Source organism: Megascapheus bottae, chromosome 17 (genome assembly GCF_031878675.1).
Source record: "Megascapheus bottae isolate mThoBot1 chromosome 17, mThoBot2.hap1, whole genome shotgun sequence".
Classification (NCBI taxonomy): Eukaryota; Metazoa; Chordata; class Mammalia; order Rodentia; family Geomyidae; genus Megascapheus; species Megascapheus bottae.
This window is the reverse complement of record NC_143525.1, coordinates 45,513,714-45,540,799: the sequence shown is the minus strand read 5'-3', so window position 1 is coordinate 45,540,799 and position 27,086 is coordinate 45,513,714. Positions and strand designations below refer to the sequence as shown.

General features: G+C 40.3%; 1 protein-coding gene across 1 annotated transcript; it reads left to right on the top strand.

The window, feature by feature from the left end:
- The first annotated feature begins 2,505 nt into the window (after window positions 1-2,505).
- Window positions 2,506-25,716, top strand: Ddx52 (DExD-box helicase 52). Its single transcript, XM_090351223.1, has 15 exons — window positions 2,506-2,620; window positions 3,639-3,822; window positions 6,581-6,711; window positions 8,397-8,582; window positions 10,154-10,297; window positions 10,796-10,907; window positions 13,426-13,498; window positions 14,195-14,398; window positions 16,138-16,228; window positions 16,738-16,860; window positions 16,976-17,126; window positions 17,601-17,676; window positions 19,026-19,097; window positions 19,934-20,020; window positions 24,290-25,716. Exons 1-15 carry the CDS (start codon window positions 2,534-2,536, stop codon window positions 24,345-24,347), a joined length of 1,779 nt encoding a protein of 592 aa, XP_090207349.1. The 5' UTR covers window positions 2,506-2,533; the 3' UTR covers window positions 24,348-25,716.
- Window positions 25,717-27,086: the final 1,370 nt, after the last annotated feature.

Below are 27,086 nucleotides of genomic sequence, written 5' to 3'. Positions count from 1 at the left end.
GTTACTATAATTTACACTGCAGTCTCTAGAGAATTTTTTTGCTACCTTTGAAAAGAGGTCTCTACCTCTAGCAGTCTCTAAACTACCTGAGAGCAAGGACTGCCTAATTCATCTCTGCAGCCTTGGCTATGATTGCGGATGGATACACTGTAAAAATAGTACCACTGCCACCCAAGTCAGCTGGATGATGAGCAAAGAATGGAGGAGAAAATGTTAAGCAAAATACATATTTAGATTTCTCTGTTCATAACAACAAGCTATCCTAACTCGCTGCCACTGCAGTGTTGTTGTACAGACTTTGTGTTCTCACTTGCCACGCTCGGGAAGTCATGTGTAGCTGCCAATCAGACCATACTAGTCTTTGGAGAAATTCCAGTTATACAAAATTGTGACTCAATTTCCTTGCCACTTTTATTAATGCTGCTTTTAAATAGTTTTGTTTTGTTTTCCCAGAAGAGGAAATGGTCTCTTAATGAGTCAGCTGGGTATTGTCAAGGCAGGCATTGGTATAAGGCAGTTTCCATATAACTTCATTCAGTCAGTCTAAGTTTATTACAAAGCACCAAGTCAAAGGCATAGGCCCATTCCTAAATCCATAAAGTTGGCAATTTTAGAGGTCTCTGCTTATTTTATTTCCCTTCGTTAATTCAATAAGATTTACTACTTACCATGAACTAGACTCCTTTCTAAGCAAACATAACCATAAACAAAACTACTATAGTTCTCAAAAAGTTCCAAATCGGAACAAATTCTTACTGTACTGCAATTAGAAAAAAGCTAAAGGGCTGGATGTATAGCTCAGCTGTAGAATGCTTGTTTAACCACATAAGATCATTCCTAGGAACACACATAACAAGTAAAACAGTTTAACTTTCTAAGTATTGACAGCTTATAGGAAAGAAGCAGTTGGCTGCAAGTTTTACTTACCTAAAGTAGAGGTGTTTTATAAAGTTGCATGAGAATTCAGAGAAAGATGGGCTGTTTCAAAGTAGGGACATTCAATCGAAATTTCAGAGAACAGAAAATGTAAAGCAAATCTTTAAAAATACAAAGAGATTTCCAAAAGAAACAAGACATTCCAAGAAGAAAGAGAAAAAAAAATGTGCAAAGATCCAGAATAGAAGCAGTAAAGAAATTACAGAAACCAGAAGCTTGACAAGGAAAAGTAACTTGCCCACATTCTGCTGAGGGCTGAATGCCAGCTGAATTTACCCAAGTTTCATATTTCTTGATCAAGGAAGCAGGAAAAGGGTTAATAGCCACCGTTTAGGGCCTGAGATACAAGTTCTAAGAACTCAGACCACATTCAATATGGAATGGAGAATCAAGATTTCTAAACAGAGAAGCAACAGGGTTCCATCTGAACTTTAGAAGTTGAACTGTAGCTCAACTATGGCATATGGACTGGTCTTGGAGTGTAAACTCAGGGCCTGGGGGCTGTCTCTGAGCTTTTTTGCTCAAGGCTAGTGCTCTGCCACTTAAGCCACAGCTCCATTACAGGCTGTTTGAAAATTGTAAATAATAGTCTCACAGATTTCTCTCCCTCTGCTGACTTCAAACTGTAATTTTAGGATTTCAATCTCCTGTGTAACTAGGTTTACAGACATGAGCCACCTATGCCAAGCTTCTAGCACTCGTAAGCTTAATGATAATTTAAAAAAAATCTTAAGCAGCTTTCCAAAATGAGAGGTTAGGGATCTGTTCTAGAATAATAAGACCAGAATTTCTGGGGGGGGGGAGGGTAATAGTTTTTTGTTTTTGTTTTTGTTTTTTTAAGTTTAATGGTGGGTATAGAAATACCATTCCAAGAGGATAGAACACCTATTCAGCACTGACGAATCTGAGATTTTGTTACTATAACTACAATTCATATACACTGTTCAAGTCAAGATGTCATATATTCAACATGTATTCTATGTGTATGAACGTGCAGCGTATATTACTGACGTCTAATGCATACGTATATCTTATTCTTCCAGAATGTAGAAAAGAAAGCTCTCGTCACCCTGGTTTGTCCTGTTTTATTTCTGATGGGACCCAGACTCGGACTTTCTTTTTAACCCTCTCATGCTCCAGATCTTTTCCCTTCTTCATGCACGAGTTTCCTCTGTCCCCGATCTTGGGAAAGATGCCTGTTCTCACCTCAACCAGGATTACTGCCGAGTGACACTGACCGCTGCAGACTAAAGCAGGCCGCGGCCTCCTTCTATCAGGGACACCTATCTGCTTCATGGGCCTTCCATCCTGTTAACTATCATCTCTCCTCTCCGCGGGAGAGGATTCTCCGCGTGCTGTACACCAGTCTGTCCCGGAGGCAGTGGAAAGGTCTTGGCAAACGAAGGCGCTGCCAGTGTTCTCCTGGGGTGGGGTTGGAGATTGTGAAGGAGGGATCCCATCTCCCGGGGTGGGGAGGCTCCGCCTCCTACGGCCACTTCCGCCTGCAGCCGGGCCGGGCGGAAGTCTGGCGGAAGTCCAGAGACCAGAGACGCCATCCGCGCAGGCGCCTTGATGCCGCGGTGCTTTCTGGGTAAAGATGGATGCCCACGATCTGTTCCGCCGCCTGGGCGCCGGGGCCAGATTCGATGTGAAACGCTTCTCGGCCGACGCGGCTCGATTCCAGGTACGCAGAAGCTGGAGGCAGGCCTGAGTAATTGAAAAGGATCAGGAGTCCGAGAATGAGCCCGCTGCGAACGCGGCAGCCGGCGCCTCTGGAGACCCCGCGGTCCCGATCGGGCCACGCTGGGGGCCTAGTTCCTCCCTCGGGGCGCTGCGTGCCCGCAGGCCCAGGGGCCTCGAGGTCCCGGACCGCCCCTTCCCGGCTTCCTGGACAGGGCACGCCCTCCCGTTCCCTTTTGAAGCAAAGTTAGGGTCCTTTCGAAGGCACTTCTCCTGGAAAGGGGCTTCAGAACGAAGCTTTATTCCTTCCACGTTAGTGTACCCAGGCTTGTTTGGTTTGGTGCGCCAGTGGCTGTCCTGCACGGACAAGGTCCTTTTCATTTCTCCAACATGCATAAAGTAACCGGTGAGAGTTGCGATTTTGAAACGGGGTCCTGGAACAGAAATATGGACTCATTTGGGGAAAATCTTTTTATTTTACTGGGATTTGAACTTAGGACTTTGAGCTTGCTAGGTGAACGCGCTACCACTTGCGACACACACACACACACACACACGCCTTTATTTTATTTTATTTTATTTGCTTTTGCTTTTTGCCTGTGGCCAGCCTCTGACCCCAGTAACCGGAGTGACAAGTGTATTCCACCACCCCCTGCTTAATTGTGGAAAATCTCTAACGTCAGACTTGTGTCCATGTTGTATAGTATCATGACTGATTTTGAAGGCTGGCGCCACGTTTTCTAGGTCCAAATGCTGCTTCCGGCCGTTTGTTTGTAGTCTTTAGTCAAATTAACTTTTCAATGCTTTGGTTTTCTTATCTGAAATACTACTCTTTACCGTGTGAGGTTGCTATGAGGCTGTGTTAATTTAGATATGTATTTGGAAATATGCTTGAAGTATTTGGGGTGAAAGTATTAAAAGGGGGAAAGTCATTGGACCCACCGCCCCTACCACCCACCAATTCTGCCTGGATGGAGGAAATGCTGTGTTCATAACTCTCATTTAATATTTGGGGGTTTTAGGTGGGGAAAAGGAAATATGACTTGGATTCTTCAGAAGTGCTTCTGGATTTCTTTGGAAACAAGAAGCCAGGTGACTTTGAAGCATCACAAACACACCAGGAGCTCCAAAATGAAGGCAAAAAAGAAAAGAGTCTAATTGAGAGGAAAGGGGAGCCCAGTAGGAAAAAAAGAAGGAAGATTTCAGGTGAGTGTTGGAGTTCAGTATTTTTAATTTGATTTAGGGTGTTTTTTTTTCAGTTGTAAGAATAATATAAGCTTAGAAGTCAGAAAATACATAGTTATTGCTATGATGGATACCTGTACATGTATCCTTTTGCACAGGTGCTGTTACTTTTTTTTTTTCTTGGTGGGTCATGGAGCTTGAACTTGGGCGCTGTCCCTGAGCCCTTCAGCTCAAGACTACTGCCCTACCCCTGGAGCCAAGCCCCACTTCCCGATTTCTAGAGGTTAATTGGAGATAAGAGTCTTTGGTCTTTTTGTGCCCAGGCTGGCTTTAAACCTTGATCCTCAGATCTCAGCCTCCTGAGTAGCTAGGATTGTAGATGTGAGGCACCACGCCCAGTTTTGCTGTTACTTTTTCTGTAGCATGGTAACCTTCAGTGGGAACACTGCAAGAAGACCAAAGGGATTTATTGCTAAATATTATTGGTCTTAATTTTTTTCAGTCTCATATGAAACTTATCATTGGTTTTGTTTTGTGAGTTTTGGGTTTTTTTTTTGTTTTTTTGTTTTTGTTGTTGTTGTTTTTTTACCAGTCCTGGGGCTCAAACTGGGCCTGAGCACCGTCCTGGAGCTTTCTCACGGCTAGAGCTCTACCACTTGAGCCACAGCACCACTTCTGGCTTTTTCTTTGTATATAATACCAAGGAATCAAACCTGGATGTATGCTAGGTAAGCACTGTACCGCTAGGTCAAACTCCCAGCCTGTGTGTGTGTGTGTGTGTGTGTTTTGCCTGTCCTGGGGCTTGAACTGTCTCTAGACACTGGCCTTGAGCTCCTTTTGCTCAAGGCTAGCACTCTACCAGTTGAGCCACAGTGCCACTTCAGGCCTTTTGTGATGAATTAGAGATTAGAATCTTACTGACTTTCCTGTCTGGGCTGTCTTTGAACCACAATCTTCAGAGCTCACCTTCCTGAGTAATAAGGATTAAAGGTATGAGCCATGGCACCAACTATAATTTTTTGTTGTTGGTTTCAGGGCTCAAACTCATAGCCTGGGTGCTGTCCCGGAGCCCCGTTGTGCTCAAGGTTAGTGCTCTACCACTTGAGCCATGGCACTGCATCTTTTTATATACTGGTCAGGACATTGGCATTTCACCTTATCTTTTCCTATCTTTGTCTCTCTTATGCTTATTATGGGAATATTTACCTGTTTCTTTGTCTCTCTTTTCTTTCTTTTTTTTTTGTCAGTGGTGGGACTTGAACTCTGGGCCTGGGCACTGTCCCTGAGCTCTTTAGCTCAAGGCTACCTACCACCCTACCCCTTGAACCACAGACCACTTCCTTTCCTGTTTCTTTATCTTTGTTTCTTTTCTTTTTCTTTTTTCTTTTGTTTTATTTATTTATTTATTTATTTATCTATTTATTTATTTATTTATTTTGCTGCCAGCTCTAAGGCTTAAACTCAGGGCCTGGTGCTGTCCTTGAACTTTTTTTCTTCCTTTTTTTTTTTTTTCTGTACAGGAGTTTGAACTTGGATCCTTGTATTTGCTTGGCAGGCCATCTACTGCTGAGCCATGTCTGCAACTCCATTTATGAAATTTCCTATTTACCTTTTTTTTGTAGTAAATACTTCAGTTATATGGTGATAAACAAATTTTATTTCTGCTCTTTATCTCTGTCTTCTTTACTCTTAATACTTCGTTTAGCAATACCTTAATACCTCTCTTTTTAGCAATATTTTATTTATTGCCCATGTTCAAAAACATATATGTTTTGTTTTTATTAATCTTTTAAATAGTTGTACAAAGGGTTTTCAGTGCAACAAATCAGTTTATAATGCATATTGGTAAAAGTGACTCCTTTCATTTTTTCCCTCATTCTTATGTTTTTATACTGTATAATCTATAATCATGAATACTTTATATACCTTTGGTTGTGTACCTTCTCCTCTTTTATAAAAACAGTATCTTAGAGTCACAACAAGCTCACTGCTTTGTGCCTTTTAGTACAACTTAATACTTGTACCTCACAGTTAATTTAAGGATTGATTTTGTAAGTTCAAAGTGAAATCTTTCACAATTTATTCTATATCTGGTTATCTGGACATAAAGAAGCTGGGCACCCTTATTCTTTATGTAGCTTTTCAATGAATTCATTCTTCTCAAGTATATTCTGGAGTTGAAACAACCAATGAAGAGAAAAGAATGAGTGTGCTTGCCAGTTTTCACTCTAGACACATCCTCCTGCTTTCTCTGAACTAGTTCATCAGCTGGTACTTACCTTTTTTAAAAAAACTTTATTGCTTTAGAGGTGATATACAGCAGGGCTACATTTACATACGTCAGGTAATAAGTACATTTCCTTTCGCAGCGTCATCTGTTCCCTTTTCTCCCATTCCCTCCTTCCATCTCCACCATGAATTGCATAGTTTCCTCGATGTCCAGTGTACTCCACTGCTGCACTTTTTCACTTTTTTTCCTTTGAATTCTGTGCTCTCCCCCCCCACCTCCCACATATGTGCACACACATACACCATATATATGGTAAAGAATTGATACTGGCTTTTGATGTGACAGTGTGGCCTGTTTACTCCATCCACAACTGTTACACTTAAAATCTTTTTTAAAATTTTGTTTATTTAAAGAATTTATTAACATTGATTTTTACATCATATTTCAAATGATGTGTTTAACAAACAAGTATTCAAGAAAGGAATCTATATACAATCACTGGCTCTTAGAGACACTTAAAATCTTTTAATTTTAAAAAATATATTCTAGATATTACTTCTGAAGAAGATGATACTACTATACAGTGGACATCATCTGTGGAAGCAAAGATTGAAGATAAAAAGGTTAAAGGGGAAAATAAACTAACTTCAGGAAAGTTGGAACAGCTCCGAAAGGAAAAGGTTAGAAAAGTGATTTAGTTCTCAGAATACGTATTTTTTGACTTAGTGACCTTTTCATTAGATTTCAATAATTCTGTTGGTAAAGTGAATATAGTTTGGTCATATAAAATATTAATTTGGGTTTAGAGACATGTGCCAAAATAATTGGCTCATATATTTTAGGGCTTGAACTCTGGGTCTGGGCACTGTCCCTGAGCTCTTCAGCTCAAGGTTACTGCCCTACCCCTGAGCCACAGCCGCACTTCCCACTTCCAGTTTTCTTATGATTAATTGGAGATAAGAGTCTCGATAAGAGTCTCTTTTTTAGCCGGGAATTTGGCCTAGTGGTAGTGTGCTTGCCTAGCATGCATGAAGACCCGGGTTCAATTCCTTGGTACCACGTACTTAGAAAAAGCCCAAAGTGGTGCTGAGGCTCAAGTGGTGGTAGAGCTCTAGCCTTGAGAAAAATCCAAGGACAGTGCTCAGGCCCTGAGCTGAAGCCCAGGACTGGCAAAACAAAAACAAAAACAAAAAAAAGAGTCTCGTTTTTTTTAGTGCCTGGGCTGGCTTTGAACCGCCATCCTTAGATCTCAGCCTCCTGAGTGGCTAGGATTACAGGCATGAGCCACTGCTCCCAGCCAGCCCCTTTTGACAAATAGAAACTTTGATTCCTTTTTTCCTATATGTTGAGGTCACTTAGAAGGACTTCATATGACAGGAATTATAGCTTACCACAGAGCTTACTGTGGAATATTTTAGTAATCCAGAAACAGGCTGTTGCTAAGCCAGCAAATGAAATCAGTACCACTAAACTCCCATTTTTTCGCACCTAGAAAGTACTGACTCTTAGAGGCTAAGCAGCTTATAAAGAAAGTAGGTAGGGGCTGGGAATGTGACTCATTGCTTGCCTAGCACACGTGAAGCCCTGGGTTTGATTCCTCAGTACTACATAAATAGAAAAGGCCAGAAGTGTGGCACTGTGACTCAAATGCTAGCCTTGAGCAAAAGAAGCTTAGAGACAATGCCCAGGCCCTGAGTTCAAGACCTAGGACTGCCAAAAAAAAATGTAGCTGGATGTGATGGTGTACATCTGTAATTTTAGTTGCTTGGGAAACAGAGACAGTAAAATCACAGTTGAAGGCCAGTCCAAGAAGAGTTAGTGAGACGATAGCCAAAAGCAAACCAAGATGTGGGAAGTAGAGGTAGGAGAATTTCAGTTGGACAAAGTTAGCAAGAGGCTCTCTGTGGGGGAGGCACATAAAGAAAATAAATAAAAAAACACAAGGAGTCTACAGTTACAGCTCAAGTGGTAGAGAACCTGTCTAGCAAACACGAGAGCCTGTGTTCAAATTCTGGTACTGCCCTCCACCCTCAAGAAAAGAAAGAAAAAGAAGAAAATGTGTGGATTCAGTGCTGACCTTGTAGGAATTTATGTGTACTTATAAATTCTAACTGTGTCAGTAATACATTAGATTAAATACCACATTATTTGTGGCAGTCACTGTGAAGAAAGCATGATTGGTTTCATTGTTATGATGTCTTCTGTCTATAAGAGGATATGAACTTACTATCTGTACATATTGGAGAGGGCTTAGATCTAAGTTTCATATGCCCTGAAGTTTCTATGAGACACCGCTAGTGCCTTACAGTGTGAGATGGAGTTTCTATGGCCATACTCATGGTGATCCCCTTGCTTTGCTTTTCAGGTGAACTTCTTAAGAAATAAACACAAGATTCACGTCCAGGGAACTGATCTTCCTGACCCAATTACTACATTTCAGCAACTTGACCAAGAATATAAAATCAGTTCTCGGCTGCTTCAGAACATTCTAGATTCAGGCTTCCAAATGCCCACACCAATACAAATGCAAGCTATTCCAGTCATGCTGCATGTAAGTACAATGAATGGTCTTTATCGAATGGAGTGTGCAATCCCTTCTGTCTGTCCGCCCTATTAAATCCTTCTCTTGCTTTGGAGAGCCATTTCAAATTATTGTGCCCCCCCATAAAACATTTTTCTTTTTTTCTTTGCCAGTCCTGGGCTTGAGCTCAGGCCCTGAGCACTGTTCTTGGACTTTCTCAAGCTAGAGCTCTACCACTTGAGCCTCAGCACCACTTCCAGCTTTTTTCTATGTATGTGGTACCAAGGAATCGAACCCGGGTCTTTGTGCATGCTAGGCAAGCACTCTACCACTAGGCTAAATTCCTGGCCCCATTTCTTGATCACTATAGGTAGATAGTCTTTCTGGTGTTGACACCCTTTCCCCAGCCACCAGTTCTCCATAATTTTCAGTTCTTTTTTTTCTTTTTCTTTTTTTTTCTGTTTTTGCAGCCTTCAAACTGAACATTCAGCTGTGTGTTTTGTTTTGTCTTCATTGTTGATTTAGTTTATCCCAATGGCTATTTCAGAAATTCAAGTACTTTTTGTAGTTCTTATGTGTAACCCGGCTGAACTAGGCCTGGGTGCTGTCCCTGAGCTCTTCAGCTCAAAGCTACCACCCAACCCCTTGAGCCACAGCACCACTTCCAGATTTTTGAAGATAAGAGTCTCACAACCCAGCCCAGGCTGGCTTTGAATCGTGAACCTCAGATCTCAGCCTCTTGTTAGCTAGATTACAGGGGTGAGTCACCACACCCGGCTTTAGGTCATCACTTTTTATTTCCAACTTCAGTCATTCTGTTATGTTACCAAAATCTCTAGGAATTCAGCAGAACAGATAGCAGGATAAAAACTTGTAAGAATTGAATAAGAAGGAAAAATTGAAAATATTGTGGATAATTAATGTTGGATTTCATTTATGTACACTATTTGCCCTTTCAAATGGACCTCAGCAACAGTGCTCAGAAACTCTTAGGGCAGTGGTGACAATGTAAGGGTGTTAAAAAAGCAAAAAGGAGAGAGAACTTTAACAATTGGACTTCGTATGTTTAATTTATTTGTCATTTTTGTAGCTGATAGCATTATCTGAATTATCTCTGAAAATGTTACCACCACCACCACCACCCCACCCAGTCTAGAGATTTGAACCTAAGACCTTATTCTTGCTGATGTGATATTGCTGAGCCACACCTAAAGCCCTGTCTTCACTGGTTATTTTTAGGATAGGGTCTCACTTCTCACCCAGGCACACACCTGAGTTGAGATCCACCTACTTCTAGGCTTTCCTTCATTGTTTGGGTCACAGGCATGTGCCAGGTTCCTTCCTGTGGAAATAGGGTCTCACTGACTTTTCTGCCAGAGATGGCCTAGTACCATGATCCTGCCACGCTGAACCTGTGTGGGTTGGGATGAAAGGCATACACCATTGGATTCAGTGATGTGTTGAGAAGCCTATGAGAACTTCTCTGCCCAGACTGGCCTGAAATCAGGTCTTCCTGTTCTCAGCTAGGATTACAGATGTGAGCCAGTGGTACCTCATTTGTACTTTTCATGTTACTTACTCAATATACTCTGTGTTTTTAGGGTCGGGAACTTTTGGCTTCTGCTCCTACAGGATCTGGGAAGACTTTGGCATTTAGTATTCCTATTTTAATGCATCTGAAACAACCTACAAATAAAGGCTTCAGAGCCCTAATTATATCCCCAACAAGAGAACTTGCCAGCCAGGTATGACTTACAGCTTTTGAGAAAAATGCCTGTGGTATTCGCTTCAGTAATCTTCCTTATTGAGGGGGAGAAAAGATCTCATGATCAAATATTCTGTACCATGTATTCTGTGTACTACTGGATATGGGCCAGTTTTAGCATTCTATAGTTTTCTAAAACATGAAGATTTTAAAATTATATTGCTTTGGCAAGAGCTATAAAATTCTTGAAAGGCTATGACTATATATTTCTCATTAAAACTTATTTTTCTCAGTACCAGATTGAAGGAATGTTTTAGCTGGCTGGTTTTGGCTTTTAGAACTAGATGGTAAATTCATGAAGAAAAAATTGTCTTTTAGGTTTTGGAATTTGAAAATGCTAACCTTACAGATGAGTCTACAGATTATTGCATGTTTGAGATAGTTATGGCTTGGTAATAAATACGAGAATAATGTAAAAGAAACTACACACCCTATCCTTGCATCTAGGCCGCTCAAGCTTTATCATTGTCTGTTTTAGATTCACCGAGAGTTACTTAAAATTTCTGAGGGAACAGGATTCAGAATACACATGATTCACAAGGCAGCAGTGGCAGCCAAGAAATTTGGTCCCAAATCATCTAAGAAGTTTGGTAAGAAACTCATACTTAGAGAACGCAGCATGTTAGGATTTGGGACTTCTAAGTATTCTGATGAGCATGTGAGAGTTGTTTAAGCATAAGTCATTATTTAAAAGCAAAAACTGCTGGGCATGGGGCATGGGCACAGCAAGGAGACTCATGCCTATAATCCTAGTTACTCAGGAGGCTGAGATCTGAGGATCAAGGTTCAAAGCCAGCCAGGGCACAAAAGAACGTGAGACTCTTATGTCCAATTAACCTCTCGAAAACTAGGAAGTGGGGCTTGGCTCAAGGGTAGGATGGTATCCTTGAGCTCAAGAGCTCAGGGACCACTCCCAGGCTGAATTCAATCCCCATGACCCACACACAAAAAAAGCAAAAACCAAGAGATAGCCAGGCGCCCATAGCTCACACTTAACTAGCTACTCACGAGACTGAAATCTGATCAAAGCCAGCTATTAAAACAAAAAATTCTTGAGACTCTTATTTCCAATAAACTACTTAGAAAAAAAGCTGAAAGTGGTGCTATGGCTCAAGTGGCAGAGTGCTATCCTTGAGCAAAAGCTTAGGAATATTGCCTAGTCCTTGAGTTTAGGTCCTAGCACTGGCACACATAAACCGCCCCTCCCCCCCAAAAAAACTAAACTAAACCAAGAGATATCTTCTCTTTGTTTCTCATAACTATATGAATTTATACTAGTGATGAGATGGTATTCTCCATCACTCTCTACCTCAGTGACACTGGAAATGTCTGAAGACATTGTCTGAGGACATCAAAGCTGGGGAAGGGGCCAGTTGCCTGTAATGGTAAAGGCCAGGGATTCTATTAAACTTCCTACAATGCCCAAGACAGCTCCCTACAAAAAAATACCCTGGGGGCCAGGAGTTTGGCCTAGTGGTAAGAGTGTTTGCCTAGCATGCACAAAGACCCAGGTTCTATTCCTCAGTACCACATATATAGAAAAATAGCTGGAGATGTAGCTCTAGCCTTGAGAGAGCCCGAGAACTGTGCTCAGGCCCCGAGTTCAAGACACAGGACTACCAAAAAAAAAAATACTCTGACCCGAAATGTCAACAGTTCTACGGTTGAAAACAGCACTGTTTGCTATTGATTTTGAAACTGTTATGGAAATATCATGGCAGATAAGAATAAATTACAAAGCTAATCACTGGTGGCTCACTCATGTAATCCCAGCTACTTAGAAAGTTGAACTACTGGGGATCTAAAAAGTGTGGGAGATGGTTTATTCCCAATTAACCAGCAAAAAGTTGGAAGTGGATATATATACATAATCTCCAAGTGGTAGGGCACTAACCTTGAATGAAAATTCTAAAAGTACCCTGGCCCTGAGTTTAAGCCTTAGTACTTGCCTTCAAAAAGAAAAAGAAAAAGAATAATTGTATCTCTTTTTACCCAACCAGAAAATCTGCTTTTAACTGTTTTTTTACCTTGAGCTTCTTGAATAAACTTTCATTTAAAGAAAGGATTTTCCCGCTGGGTCCTCGGGGCTCACACCTATAATCCTAGCTACTCAGGAAGCTGAGAGTTGAGCATCAGTTCAAAGCCAACCTGGACAGGAAAGCCTCTATGAGACTCTAATCTCCATTTAATCACTCAAACTGGAAGTATTGTCGTTTGGGCTAGTGGTAGAGTGCTTGCCTAGCATGCACAAAAACCTGGATTCAATTCCTCAGTACCAGATACGTAGAAAAAGCCGGATATGGTACTGTGGCTCAAGTGGTAGAGCTCTATCCTTGAGAAAGCCCAAAGACAGTGTTCAAGCACCACAATGACAAAAAAAGAAATAATTGAGAGGCAGGTGCCAATGGCTCCTTATGATCCTTGCAACTCATGAGGCTGAGATCTGAGGATTGTGGTTCAAAGCCAGCCTGGGCAAGAGTCTATGAGACTCAGATCCAATTAAGCACCACAAAGGCAAGAAGTTAATTTATAGTTCAAGTGGAGATATTGGCCATTATCAAAAGATATTGGGGACAGTGCCCAGGCCCTGAGTTCAAGCCCCAGGACCAACACACACGCGCGTGCGCGTGAAAATCAATGGTTGGATTACATAGTGTTATATCTTATCTATTAAGAAGATTTCTCAAATTTAAGAGTAGGCATCATAAGCTGGTGACTCATACCTATAATCCTGTCTACTCAGAAGGCTGAGATTTGGAGAATTGTGATTCTAAACCAGCCTATGAAAAAAAAAATCTTGTTAGACTCTATCTCCAAAGTGACCATAGTTCAAGTGGTAGAGCGCTAGCCATCAGCAAGCAGACTTAGCAAGAGCTGTGGAGTCCTGAGTTCAAGTCCTTGTGCCAGTGCCAAAAAAGAGAGAGAGTTTAGTGTATGCTATGATGATAAATATGTGTGCATTAGTTGCTAATTAACAATAGCTTTTATGTTAATAAAATAATCTCTCCTTCTAACTTAAGTTATTAACTGAAATTTAGGAGGCTTCTCCATTTCAAGAAGAATGCTAAATCTTATTTTTATAATTTCTACTATTCGTTTTTTCCATAGATATCCTTGTGACTACTCCAAATCGATTAATATATTTACTAAAACAAGATCCACCAGGAATAGACCTAACAAGGTACAGTAATATTTTAATATCTTTTTTTTTTTTTGCCAGTCCTGGGCTTAAGCTCAGGGTTTGAGCACTATTTTAATATCTTTTATGTGTGTTTTTTCAGTTACATTTTGTTCTCAGGTGCTTATATTGTTGTCCTGTAGAGCATGCTGTCTTCCAATTTAAGACTGCATTGGTGCTGAGAACAAGTTTTCATTAAACTCATAGGAAAAAACCCACTGGTCTGAAAAAGTTATATATTTTGGTAATCAGTGCATAGTTTAGACTTTTTGCATCTCTCAGCAAAAGAGATGGAGTTCATGAGCATTCTGTGAAGCGCATAGATGCTAATGCAGCCTTAGCTAAGAAAAGGTGATTACATTAAATTGTATTCGTTTCTTTTTTTTTTTTTTGCCAGTCCTGGACCTTGACCTCAGGGCCTGAGCACTGTCTTTGGGTTTTCTCAAGGCTAGAGCTCTACCACTTGAGCCACAGCACTACTTCTGGCTTTTTCTCTGTATATGGTACCGAGGAATCAAACCCAGGTCTTCATGCATGCTAGGCAAGCACTCTACTACCAAGTCAAACTCCTGGACCCCTTGTTTCTTTTCTTATTCTCTTCTTCTGAGAAGCAATATCATAGCTTAACTCCACAGTCGAGTGAGGTGCCCAGACTGATCTTTTAGTTCACTGTCTACAAATCGTTTCATTATTTCTTAGTGTTGAATGGCTGGTGGTGGATGAATCAGACAAACTGTTTGAAGATGGCAAAACTGGATTTAGAGACCAGCTGGCTTCCATTTTCCTGGCCTGCACATCTCACAAAGTCAGAAGAGCCATGTTCAGTGCAACTTTTGCTTATGATGTTGAACAGTGGTGCAGACTCAACTTGGATAATGTCATTACTGTATCCATTGGAGCAAGGTAATTAGTTACTTATTCTTACTGGTTTCTTTTACTGTGTGTGTGTGTGTGTTTTAGGCTAAGAAATTGATTGCTTGGCATGAAAATAACAAGGGAATATGTTTGACTGTTTTTTGTTTAAGATTGATGAAAGATTTTCCATCTTAGAGTAATCCAAAAGGAGAGTCTCACATTTTTTGCATTATTATTCTTATCATTATGCCTTTGATTTTTTCCCATTCACAAATATAATGCGCTCTTTGGCCACTAAAGGTTTAGTGTCTTCAATGGTTTATATAAATAGGCCCACACAAAGCTGATCTTTCCAAGCCACGTGGTTTTTCATTCCTTCTTTAAACTATTTTGGGCCAGGCCCTGGTGGTGCACATCTCTAATCCTAGCTACTCAGGAGGCTGAAATCTGACAATCATGATCAAAGACAGCCTGGGCAGGGAAGTCTATGACACTCTTGTTTTCAATTTTCTATCAAAAAGCTGGAAGTGGAGCTATGATTTAAATGGTAGTGTGCTAGCCTTGAGTGCAAAAACTCAGAGACAATACCTAGACCCTGAGTTCAAGCCTCAGGATTGACACACCAAAAAAAATTTTAATGAAAATAATTTGGTAGGTGCTAGGAATGGATTCAGCATTAGAATATTTGCCTAGCATGTTTAAATCACTGAGTTTGATCCCAGTGCCTAAACAAATAAAGTACATAAGGATTTTTTTTTTTTCAGTTGGTTGTGGGGCTTGAATTCTGGGCCTGGACGCTGTCCCTTAGCTCTTCAGCTCAGGGCTACTACCCTGCCCCTTGAACCATAGCCCCACTTCCAGTTTTCTAGTGGTTAATTGGAGATAAGAGTCTCATGGACTTTAGTTCTCAGGCTGGCTTTGAACTGCAAACCTCAGATCTCAGCTCCCTAAGTAGCTAGGATTACAGGGGTGAGCCACCACACCTGGCTAGTAATATTTTTATGTTGAATAAAGTTCAACGTATTTGACCCTATTGAGTTTTCTAATACCAGCGGAACAGTAAGTAAGAAGACAGCTATACAAAATACCATATTAAGAAGAACAAAACCACTAGACATGCTGGTGTGTACCTGTAATTCTGCCGCTTTGGAGGCTGCTGCAGAATTGTTTAAGCCGAGGATTTAGAGGTTAGCCTGGGAAATACAGTTAGACTTATCTCAAAAAAAAAAAAGGAGTGAAAAAGTGGAACACCCTGTACATCTAAACTTAACACTTGTTTGTTTGAAAAGAAAGCTGACCATTATTAGGAAGGCGACAACAAAATGGGAAAATACTTGCTATTACATAATATATTATATTATGTTAGAATATTCTGAAGTTTTAATGTACCTTAAGTATTGGTATGTAAGTGAACTCCCAATAATCAGTAAGAAACAAATTTAGACCAGGTGGATGGCTTATGCCTGTACTCCGAGCTACCTGGGAGACTGAGATCAGGAGGATCATGGTTCTAAGCCAGCTGAAGCAAAAATATTTGCAAGACCTGTACTCAACCAATAGCTGGGTATGGTAGCCTATATCTGTCATTCTGCCTTCATGGGAGGCTTCACGAGATTGAAAAGGTTACAGTTCTAGAACATCCAGGGCAGGAAAGTCCTTGAGATTCTCTCAATGAAAAGATGCTGGGCATTGCAACTTTGTTGTTTTGTATACATTTTTCATTAGTTTTATTAGAGTTCAAGGGGAAAGGCAAAAATTGGTTCTTACAAAGTGTGTTTTCTTCTCAGAAATTCTGCAGTAGAGACTGTAGAACAAGAGCTTCTCTTTGTTGGCTCTGAGACTGGAAAACTTCTGGCCATGAGAGAACTTGTGAAAAAGGTATATTGGACTACAGTCTTGACTGGGTGTATCATAAAGTTCACCAAGCTTTTATTACAGTGGAAGGATTCATACCATATTTTCCTCCTCCTTGTGTTTCATATTTAGTTACCTAACTAACTTTTCTCCTAGCTTAAAGTAGACTAGGAAAAGATTACCTGAAGGTCTCAAAGCCCGTATTTCCCTTGTTGGTTTGTTACAGAAGAACTAGGACACTGCAGAATAAAAAATGCACTTGATTTCTTCCTTTTGTCCCCTCCCTTCCCTTCCCTTCTTGTTCCTTTCTTCTTCCCTTCCCTCCATCTATATCTATTGTAATTGGCAAGATGGAGCACAGTTCAGGTTGAATAGAAGGAACCCTTGGTGGAGAGTGGGTGGAGAGGAGGATGGGGGGATTTGGACCCCTAGTACATTCAATTGAATTGTGAACTGAGGTACTATTATGAATTCTAATTGATTGTGGCTTGCTTACAAGTTACATGTGATCATTTTTGTCTTCTTTCATTCAGGGTTTTAATCCACCTGTTCTGGTTTTTGTTCAGTCCATTGAAAGGGCTAAAGAACTGTTTCATGAGCTCATATATGAAGGTATTAATGTGGATGTTATTCATGCAGAAAGAACACAGCAACAGGTATGGTCCATTTTATGTTAAGAAACATAAGGAACCAACTAATTAAAAAAATATTAGTATTGTTTTCCATTCCTAGAGTGGTACTAAAGCATTTAATCTATGTTCTCTTACCTAGAGAGATAACACAGTCCATAGCTTCAGAGCAGGAAAAATCTGGGTTCTCATTTGTACAGCCTTGCTTGCAAGAGGGATTGATTTTAAAGGTGTGAACCTGGTGATCAACTATGACTTTCCCACCAGCTCAGTGGAGTATATCCACAGGATAGGTGAGTTGCCTTTTTCCCTTTCTCTGTTGCTCTCTCATCTGCTTTAGTACCTCTGCTGTTCCCTTTAAGCACACTTTTTTTTTTTAGACTTAACCAATTTTAGTGATAATCCAGTGATTTTTTTTTTTTTTAAATGGGTCATGGGGCTTGAACTTGGCCTGGGCACTGTCTCTGAGCTCTTCAACTCAAGGCTACCACCCTACCCCTGGGCCTGGGCGTTGTCCCTGAGCTCTTCAGCTCAAGGGTACCACCCTACCCTTGAGTCAAGTCCCACTTCCATTTTCTAGGGGTTAATTGGAGATAAGAATCTCAGGTCCTTTTGTGCCGGGGCTGGCTTTGAACCTTGATCCTCAGATCTCAGCCTCCTAAGTAGCTAGGATTACAGGGATGAGCCAGTTCACTGGCAAGCCAGTGAATTTTTAGTCTATATCTTGAATCTCTTTTCCTTCAACAAAATTTTTGGTCTCATTTCAGGTCGAACTGGAAGAGCAGGACATAAGGGAAAAGCTGTTACATTTTTCACAGAAGATGACAAACCATTGTTAAGAAGGTAAGTCAGGAGCTGAGGATTGCTCAAAAAACAACCTAGTAATCTGTTGACAACAGTGCTTCATTTTTTAATATGTAAATTATGTTAATATAATTGCAGAATATTTCAGATTTTATTAACAGTAAATGAAGTACATTTGAGCCAGACACACAAAATGAGAGGGCCTGTTTTTGCCCTCTCGTTATTAGAATTTGGAAATAATCCAAATGGAATACTTTAAGTTTCAGATTCTCAGAGCTCTTTTAATAGTCAGCCATCAGTTGATTTTGCCTAAAGTACAGTACAGTTTTTAAATTAGTGAATAATTTGTAAAGTCTCTTCAGCCTAGACACCGTTGTTGCTTCCTTTGCATTACTTGTAGAGCCAAGTAGTTTTCTATTTTGTCCCAGGGTACTCTGCCATTTACAGTAATACTGTTACTTATGTATAGCACTTTGATTCTTAGGTAACATATGCTTCTAGAATCTCAGGTTGTCGTCCTTTAACATGTCATCATGGATGTTGTTTGTATGTTGGGGAGGGAAAGCTTACTAAAATAAGAGTTTTGATGTGTAATCCAAGCTGGCCTTAACCCTTGATCTTTCTCTCCTAGCCTCCGTAGTACTAGGATTACAGCCAAGAACCACCATGCTTGTATCGTCATCAAAGACTGTTTTCTTGTGACAGATTTTATTGTGTAGTATAATACAGAATCCTCCTGCCTCAGCCCTCCCCTCTTCTGGGGTTTCAGGTGTATACTACCACTCATGGCTGTAGATTTTAATAAAGGTTTTCAGCATTTTGGCTGCCTCCATTTATTTTTGGCTGAAGGTAATTGGTTGCACTTAGCACTTCTAACAAATGAAATTAGTCATGGCCAAAAGGGGTTATACTTTGATATCATTTTAAATCTTCTGAGACTCTAGTATCAACATTTTCATCACTTTGAATAGACTTTCACATGTGCATATATAAGTGGTATTCCTACAGCATTCATCAACTTAAGATATTAACCCCTGAGAACGTGACTTGTAACCCCAGCATAAATATGACTGTGCCCCTTGCTTTTCTGTCTGTGAAGTGGGAATAGTGATAATATTTTCCACATAGGATTATTATGAGGAGCAAGTAAAGTACTACACAAGAAAAACCTATAGTGACAAGCATACTACTTAATAAATTGAAACAACTGGCTTCACGGCATTTCCTCCAAGATTGGACCTAGCTTTCTAGGGCTTGATTAATGTGGTGGTGGCTGCTATCTGAAGATAGTCAACACTGTAATGTGTGATGATAATCAGAACACTGTCTAGAGCATCTTTTATGGTTTTGACAGGACACAGGTTTATGTTTATGTGTTCCTCTTTCAGTATTGCCAATGTAATCCAACAGGCTGGATGTCCTGTACCTGAATACATAAAAGGCTTCCAGAAACTACTAAGGTATAATCTTGTATTTATCTAAAATTTCTCTCTCTCTCTCTCTCTCCCCCTCTCTCCCTCCCCCCTCTCTCTCTCCCTCCCCCCTCCCTCCCTCCCTCCCTTCTTTTTTTTTTTTGGTCAGTCATGGGGCTTGAACTCTGGGCCCAGGCACTGTCCCTGAGCTCTTCAGCTCAAGGCTACAACCCTACCCCTGGAGCCACAACCCCACTTCTGGTTTTCTGGTAGTTAATGGGAGATAAGAGTCTCATGTTCTTTAATGCCTAGACTGGCTTTGAACCGTGATCCTCAGCCTCCTGAGTAGCTAGGATTACAGGCATGAGCCACTGAGCCTGGCTTACTGGTAAGAGAATTAGCCTTGAGCAAAAGGAGCTCAGGGACAGTACCTAAACCTAGAGTTTAAGCCCTAGGACTGGCCAGAAAAAAAAAAAAAGTTTATTGAACAAAATGAGACTCTATTGCTTCTTGGATACAAGGTTGCCACCGAACATAATGTCTTTTCAAGGAAAAAGAAGTGATTGACTAACATTCAAGAGGCCAGGCCAGGGAGTCATCAGTTATAAGTTAGCCTGGGTTTTGTAGCCAGAACCTATCTTAAAAAAAAAAGAAAAGAAAAGAAAAAGATTAGTTGAAATTATTATCCCTTTGAGATAATTCTCTGAGTTCTATTAGATACTACTAGATCATTTGAGTTAATTTAACGTGGATACTGCCCTACCTCAAACCTGCTAGTGGTTAAAAGATTAATTTTGTGATCAAGAATCAAAACTAGTTTTATTAGCTTTAGCTTTTCTAAATGATGTTGCATTTTATTTCTTTTCTTGCTTTGTAACTTTCAGCAAACAAAAGAAAAAGCTGATTAAGAAACCATTGAAAAGAGAGAGTATTAGTACAACTCCAAAATATTTCTTAGAGCAAGCTAAACGGTAAGTATATTTATACATATATAGTAAGAAAAGTTGCTGTTTGCTTGTCATGTAGTTAAGAGGCATTATTTTTCCTTAGAGTAAGTTTTTAGCAGTAGAATTGATATTCTACAGCCAATTAAATAGAATGTGATGAAAATAGTATCCTAAGTTGGCTTTTGATTGGGGAGCTTGAATGATTTAATCTTTTTTTTTTTTTTTTTTGCCAGTCCTGGGCTTGAGCTCAGGGCCTGAGCACTGTCCTTGGACTTTCTCAAGGCTAGAGCTCTACCACTTGAGCCTCAGCACCACTTCTGGCATTATTTCTATGTTTGTGGTACCGAGGAATCGAACCCGGGTCTTCATGCATGCTTGGCAAGCACTTTAACCACTAGGCCAAACTCCCGGCCCCTTGAATGATTTAATCTTGAAATCTTTTTCTCTGTGTATTAATCTGGATTTTTTTCTTGTACTTGTAAATGAGAATTGCATTGTTTTTATCTCCACATAACCTGCTGCAGAAACCAATATTTAGGACCAATCTGATCCAGTCTTGAAGCTTCATATCCTGGGCAGGATTCAAGGCTTATGCTGAAGTATTCTGTAACCTCTAAGAAGTATTATTTAGAAAAAATTTAAAAGCTTAGCCTAGTTTCTGGAGGTCTTAAAAGCATAAGTCTTAGACAGTAAATACAAATCTGTTGTATTTTGTCCAGAGGTACTAGTAATACACAGGTTAGGTGTGTATCTGCTAATATTCTGAATTGTTCTACCTTTTTACATAATTTAAAAATGAAACTAGAATAATAATGCTATTAATACAATTATTCAATTTTAATGAGCTCTTTTTTCCCCTGCTGGTCCTGGGGCTTGAACTCAGGGCCTGGGCACTGTCCTTAAGCTTTCTCAGAGCTAGCACTCTACCATTTGAGCCACAGCACATTTTGGCTTTTTATTTTGCTGTGTATGTAGTACTGAGGAATTGAACCCAGAGCTTCGTGCATGCTAGGCAAGCACTTTACCACTAGGTCATGCTCCTAGCCCCTTACTAAGCTCTTTTTAAGGTTTTGTTTTGTTTTTGTCAGTCGAGGGGCTTGAACTCTGGGCCAGTGGGGCTTCAACTCTAGGCCAGGGTGCTATCCCTGAGCTCTTCAACTCAAGGCTAATACCCTACCCCTGGAGTTACAGAGCCACTTGTGGTTTTCCAGTGGTTAATTGGAAATAAGAGTCTCCTGGGCTGGCTTTGAACAATGATCCCCAGATCTCAGCATCCTGAGTAACTAAGATTACAGGGGTGAGCACCACGCCTGGCTTAAGTTTATTTTTTATTTTTGTGTTCCGAGGGCTTGAATTCAAGGCCTTAAGCTTGCTGAGTAAGTGCTCTATTATTGGAGCCGTGCTCCTAGCCCCTGATAACTGTGTGTGTGTGTGTGTGTGTGTGTGTGTGTGTGTGTGTGTGTGTGCGTGCGTGCGTGCGTGTGTGTGTGTGTGCGTGCGTGCGTGTGCCCCAATGACCTAGAATACTACTTCTGTGAGACCTGTTCATTAAAAGTCATTAAAGAAAAATGTTACAAGTAGTAGGCATTTACTAAACTGTCTTACAAGGAACTTGGTGCTGATGGAATATGCAAATAAATGCAAAGTAAGCTATCTTTCTTGAAGTTAGCAAAAAAGGTTAGTATGCATTAAAAAAAAACTGAATGGGGGGCCGGAAGTTTGGCCTAGTGGTAGAGTGCTTGCCTAGCATGCACGAAGACCCGGGTTCAATTCCTTGGTACCACATACGTAGAAAAAAGCCAGAAGTGGTGCTGAGGCTCAAGTGGTAGAGCTCTAGCCTTGAGAAAAATCCAAGGACAGGGCTCAGGCCCTGAGCTTAAGCCCGGGATGGGCAAAAAAAAAAAAAAAAAAAAAAAGAATGGTTTTAAATAAAATAAGAATATAAAAAAGAATTTAAAAGATCATGGATTGCTAAAGTTATAAAGTGAGATAGAGCTATCTTTATGGGTAGGTAAAATCAGCATATAGAAGAAAAAAGGTGGCACTGGTGGCTTATACTTATAATCCTAACTATTCCAGAGGCTGAGATTTGAGAATCTTAGTCAGCTTGGGCAGACAAGTCCAAGAGACTCTTAACCCCAGTTAACCAGCAAAAAATTAAAAATAGAGGCATGACTCGAGTGGTAGAGCACCAACTGTGATTGAAAAACCTAAGGGAAAGCTTGAGGACCTGAGTTCAAGCCCTGGTATTAGCACAAAAAATAAATAAGATGAACAAAGGCTTGAAAACTACTATGTGCTTTGTAAGTAGAATAAGAGTCCTAATTTGTGATAGAACTAAGGCGTGAACTCATGCTTTGCTTGGCTCTTTTGCTCATAGATGGTGCTCTGCCGCTGTAGCTACATTTCCACTTCTAGCTTTTGCTTTTCTTTTCTCATTTTGAGGCTTTGAACCTCAGTCCTCAGATCTCGACCTCTTGACTGGCTAGAATTACAGGCATGAGCTACCAGCATAGGAGCCTTATGTATATTTTTGTATTGACTGTGTAAATATTAGTATTCAGATCAAATATTGACAGGATATAGAACTGTCTTTTGGTGCATTTAAGCTTTAAGGAAGAAGAATAAATGCTACAAATCACAAAAATACTACTTGAAGGAATAGGCTTTTTTTGGGGTGGGGAGGGAGTCAGGTCATAGGTCTTGAACTCTAGGCCTGGGTGCTATCCCTGAGCTCTTTAGCTCAAGGCTACTGCCCTGCTTCCTGTTTTCTAGTTTTCTAGTGGTTAATTGGAGATAAGAATCTCATGTTTTTTAGTGCCTGGGCTGGCTTTGAACCTTGATCCTGAAATCTCAGCCTCTTGAGTAGCAGGATACAGGTATAAGCCACCATGCCCGGCTCTGCACTAGGCATTTTTATTCCATTTGTACTTAGTTTTGTGGATTCTTAATGTATTTATTTTAATTGTATGACATCCATTTCTGAGTGACAATTAGACTGGTGACAGAGACTTGTGAGTGAGGTAGAGATGTCAACATCAGAACAGTTACCATGCATTAGAACATTATTCTTTGTATGATCTTAAAACTAAGATTCCAGATGCAGTCCTTGAGGCACTAAGCATAACTGGTACAGATGTATCTTTAATAAGATACATCAGTATTTTAGATAATTATACCTTAAAATTTTTTATGTGCGTGAAGACTTTGAGGATACTGATATTAATCTTGTCCTACCTTCTACCCACTTAGGATGGTTCCTTTCCATTTCTTTAACATTTAAAGATCAAACTTAATAATATAGCACACAAACAAGAGTTCTCAACTGGCATGGTGGCTCATGCCAGTAATCCTAGCTACTCAGGTGGCTGAGATCTGAGGATCAAGGTTCAAAGCCAGCCCAGGCACAAAAGGACCTGAGACTCTTCAATTAACCTCTAGAAAAAATGGGAAGCGGGGCTTGACTCAAGAGTAGGGGGGTAGCCTTGAGCTGAAGAGCTCAGGGACAGCACTCAGGCCTAGTATAAGCTCCATGACCCACCCCCCCCCAAAAAAAAAAAGTTTTCCTTGTCTTATTCCAGCTTACCTGTATATACTATGAATATTCATTGAATGATCCTGCCCATACCTGGTAACTTACAAGTTCATATCTCAGCCCAGTTTTGATTCACTGCAGTAGACCCAGTAGACTCATTTCAGGCACTACAGATGTAATGAAGGGAACACTGGATTTGGAGTCACAGAACTGATTCTGATATTTACTTTCCTGGGGATTTTGGCAGATCAATTCCTCTTTCCTCCTTTCTATATTTAATGAAAACATTTATGTAAATAATGTGAACTCTACTGATCAGGGTTGGTTGGTTGGTTAGTTGGTAAATTGGATGTTAATATATCAAAGAACTTCATGTTAATATAATGTATTATATAGTATTTTCTTAAAAATATTTCTATTTTCTTTTCCTCTTAGTGTATGCCATTCATCATTCACCAAGCTCTAGAATTAGACTTTCGAGGTTCACGTCTGACATTTCTTACTAATTTTTTATATATAATGTTTAATATGCACTATATCAGTGTGAATTTGTATTAGTAGGTTTGGATCAAAGTTTATTGTACTGTAGGAGACAGGTTTTCTAAATGGCAGAAGTCATGTTTAATACATCTTTGTGTTGCTTATGCCTCGTATGCTTTAATATACAGTAAGTTTCAATAAATGTTTATTAAGCCCTAGAGTTACAAAAAAAAATATATATATAAAATACCTTCTTCATTCTTTCTTTCTTTCCATAGGAAAAAGGCCTCTGTCCAGAAAAGTAAGAAGAAGGAAACCCTTGAAAATAAAAGTTAAAACACAGACTTTAAAGCCAGTGCTGGTGGCTCACACCTGTAATCCTATCTTCTCAGTAGGCTGAGATCTAAGGCTCTAAGCTCAAAGCCAGCCTGGGCTACAAAGTCCATGAGATTCCTACCTCCAGTTATCCACACCAGAAAACCAGAAGTAGTGCTGTGGCTCCAAGTGGTTGAGTACGAAAAGCTTGTGCGTAAAGGCTTAGAGCCAATGCCCCTGCATTCAAGCTCAAGCCCCACAGCTGATCAAAAACAAAACAAAACAAAAGCCCACCAGACTTCAGAAAAAAGAAAAAGAAAATGGGAGCAAAAAGAAGCCCAGGCCCTGAGGTCAAACCCCAAGACTGGCACACCAAAGAAAGAAAAGTAAAAAACGAAAATGTAATTTTACGATTCCAGTATAAGTGTTGTTTTCATGGAATACTTCACGTCTTATAATCATCTCTACCAAACATTTGAAATCAGCTATAAACACATGAGATTGGCAAGTGATCCTAAGCTGGGCACTGGTGTCTCATGCCTGTAAACTTAGCTACTCGGGAGGCTGAGATCTAGAGGATCACAAAAGGGTTGCTATATTCCATCTCCAAAAATAAGCAACAAAAAGGAGGGCTAGAGGCATGGCTCAAGTGGTAGGGCACTGAGTTCAAATTCTAGACCCCTCTCCCATATAAAAGCAAGGGGGTATGTGAATGATCTTATCAATGCTTTATGTCAAATTTTAACGTGGTGAAAATCAAACATGAAAATAAAATTCATTGCCATTTCTGTGCTTTGAATCAAGAGAGATGCTTCTTATAGAAGAATAAAAGCTTTATGCTAAAAAAATAACACCCAGATGTGAATTCTAAAGGATTTTCCCCTTCAAGTGTGAAGGAAAGTGTGAAGTATGCTGTACAGAGGCATCTGGAACAGAATTTTAAAATAAAATCTTGAGACTGGCTATTTCTACCTCCTGCCCTATTTTTTTTCTGGTAGGACAGTGGTGGGGGTATGGACAAGATACAGCACATGAGGGCTGCCAAGAAGAAGCCTGCTGCTCTGCCTGTGGCTCATGCTTATAATACTACTAGCTACTCAGGAGGCTGAAATCTGAGGATCCTGGTTCCGAGCCAGCCTAGGCAAAAAAGTCTGTTGGTACTTATCTCTAATAAACCACTCTGAAAAAGCCAGGAAGTGGCCCTGTGGCTCAGGTGTTAGGATGCTAACCTTGAGCACAAAGAGCCACAGAGACAGCACCTAGGCCATGGGTTCAAGCTCTAGGACCAACCGGCAAAAAGAAACCCAAAAAACTACTACTCTCTTTAATTAATTTCTTCATTTGTTAATGTCCTTGATGGTATAAAACACAATAAAGACTGGTTATTCAAGTTGCCTGGGATTTAAAATTATTTCATCTGCTTAAATGTCTCTCATTGGTAAAGTAGCTTATATTTAGCTGTCATAATATTCTAACTATAAGATGATCACTTCTTTTCTTCATTTTTCTTTTTTCTTTTTTTTTTTTTTGCCAGTCCTGGGATTGGGCTCAGGGCCTGAGCACGGTCCCTGGATTTTCTCAAGGCTAGAGCTCTACCACTTGAGCTACAGCACCCCTGGGGTCTTCGTGCATGCTAAGGCAAGCACTCTACCACTAGGCCAAACTCCTGGCCCCTCCCTTTCTTCACTTAATTGTGCTCTTTCCATCTCTTTCCAGTCAAGATAATTTTGATAATGATTCTTCTGATAAGGAAGCATGGTCCAGTTACTTGATACACCTGGTTTCATTTTCTTCAGCTTGCCTTTCCTAAGTCTTGATGGCTTTCACCCATTGAGTAAGCAAGTCTGCCAAAGTAAAGGATTATGACCATATGGTGAGTGAGACTCTTCACTGGGTAGATTTGCCTCAGTTATTAATTGCATACAGTCGAATACAAGTTCAGATAAGTGAGGAACCTATGGTGACATAATTATGAGCTGCACTTCCACAATAATTATGTAACATAGCGTATATAGAGATCAATAGCTTATTTCCTTTATTCCGCTTTTTGTTATAGAATCAGAGATTCTTCAATTTTTAGATGGGAGAAATATTGTTCATCTAATGTTTTTAATGTAGACCTATTGCTACATTTTTAAGAATTCTTTGCAAACAGATCCTTGACTCACATAGGAAGTTGATGTAATGTTTAAACCCATTTGCTAGCTGCATGACTGAATAACTTCTCGAATTCCTTAGAGCTTGATTGTTTTTCACTTATGAAATTGTACTTAGCATTGTGCCCCAAACATTAAATATTCCTTCAGATATGGACATGTCCGAATGATACTATTGTGTAAGTAATTTATGCTTTAAAAAAAATGAGAATTTTTGAGGACCAGGAGCGTGTCCCAGTAGTAGAGTCCATGCCTAGCATGCCCGAAGCCCTGGGGTGGATTCCTTGGTACCACGTACACAAGAAAAGCTGGAAGTGGTGCTGTGGCTCAAGTGCTAGAGCCCTAACCTTGAGAGAGCCCAAGGACAGTGCTCAGAATCTTCTAAATTCCATAGAGACTCCTTCAACAGACATTAACATTTGGGGTATGAGGGGATACAAGCTTAATAGCATAGAAGTATGAATCCTGTCTGGCGCTGGTGACTCGTGCCTATAATCCTAGCTGCTTAAGAGGCTGAGATCTGAGGACCGCTGTTCAAAGCCAGCCTGGGCCCCCCCCCAAAAAAAGTATGAACACTCGATTTGTCAGTGGATTAATATCGAAT

Coding starts and splice junctions, on each gene's coding strand:
- Ddx52 (XM_090351223.1), top strand. CDS start 2,534: ATGGATGCCCACGATCTGTTCCGCCGCCTGGGCGCCGGGGCCAGATTC. Junction 2,621..3,638: donor CCGACGCGGCTCGATTCCAG/GTACGCAGAAGC, acceptor TGGGGGTTTTAG/GTGGGGAAAAGGAAATATGA. Junction 17,677..19,025: donor GACAAACCATTGTTAAGAAG/GTAAGTCAGGAG, acceptor TTCCTCTTTCAG/TATTGCCAATGTAATCCAAC.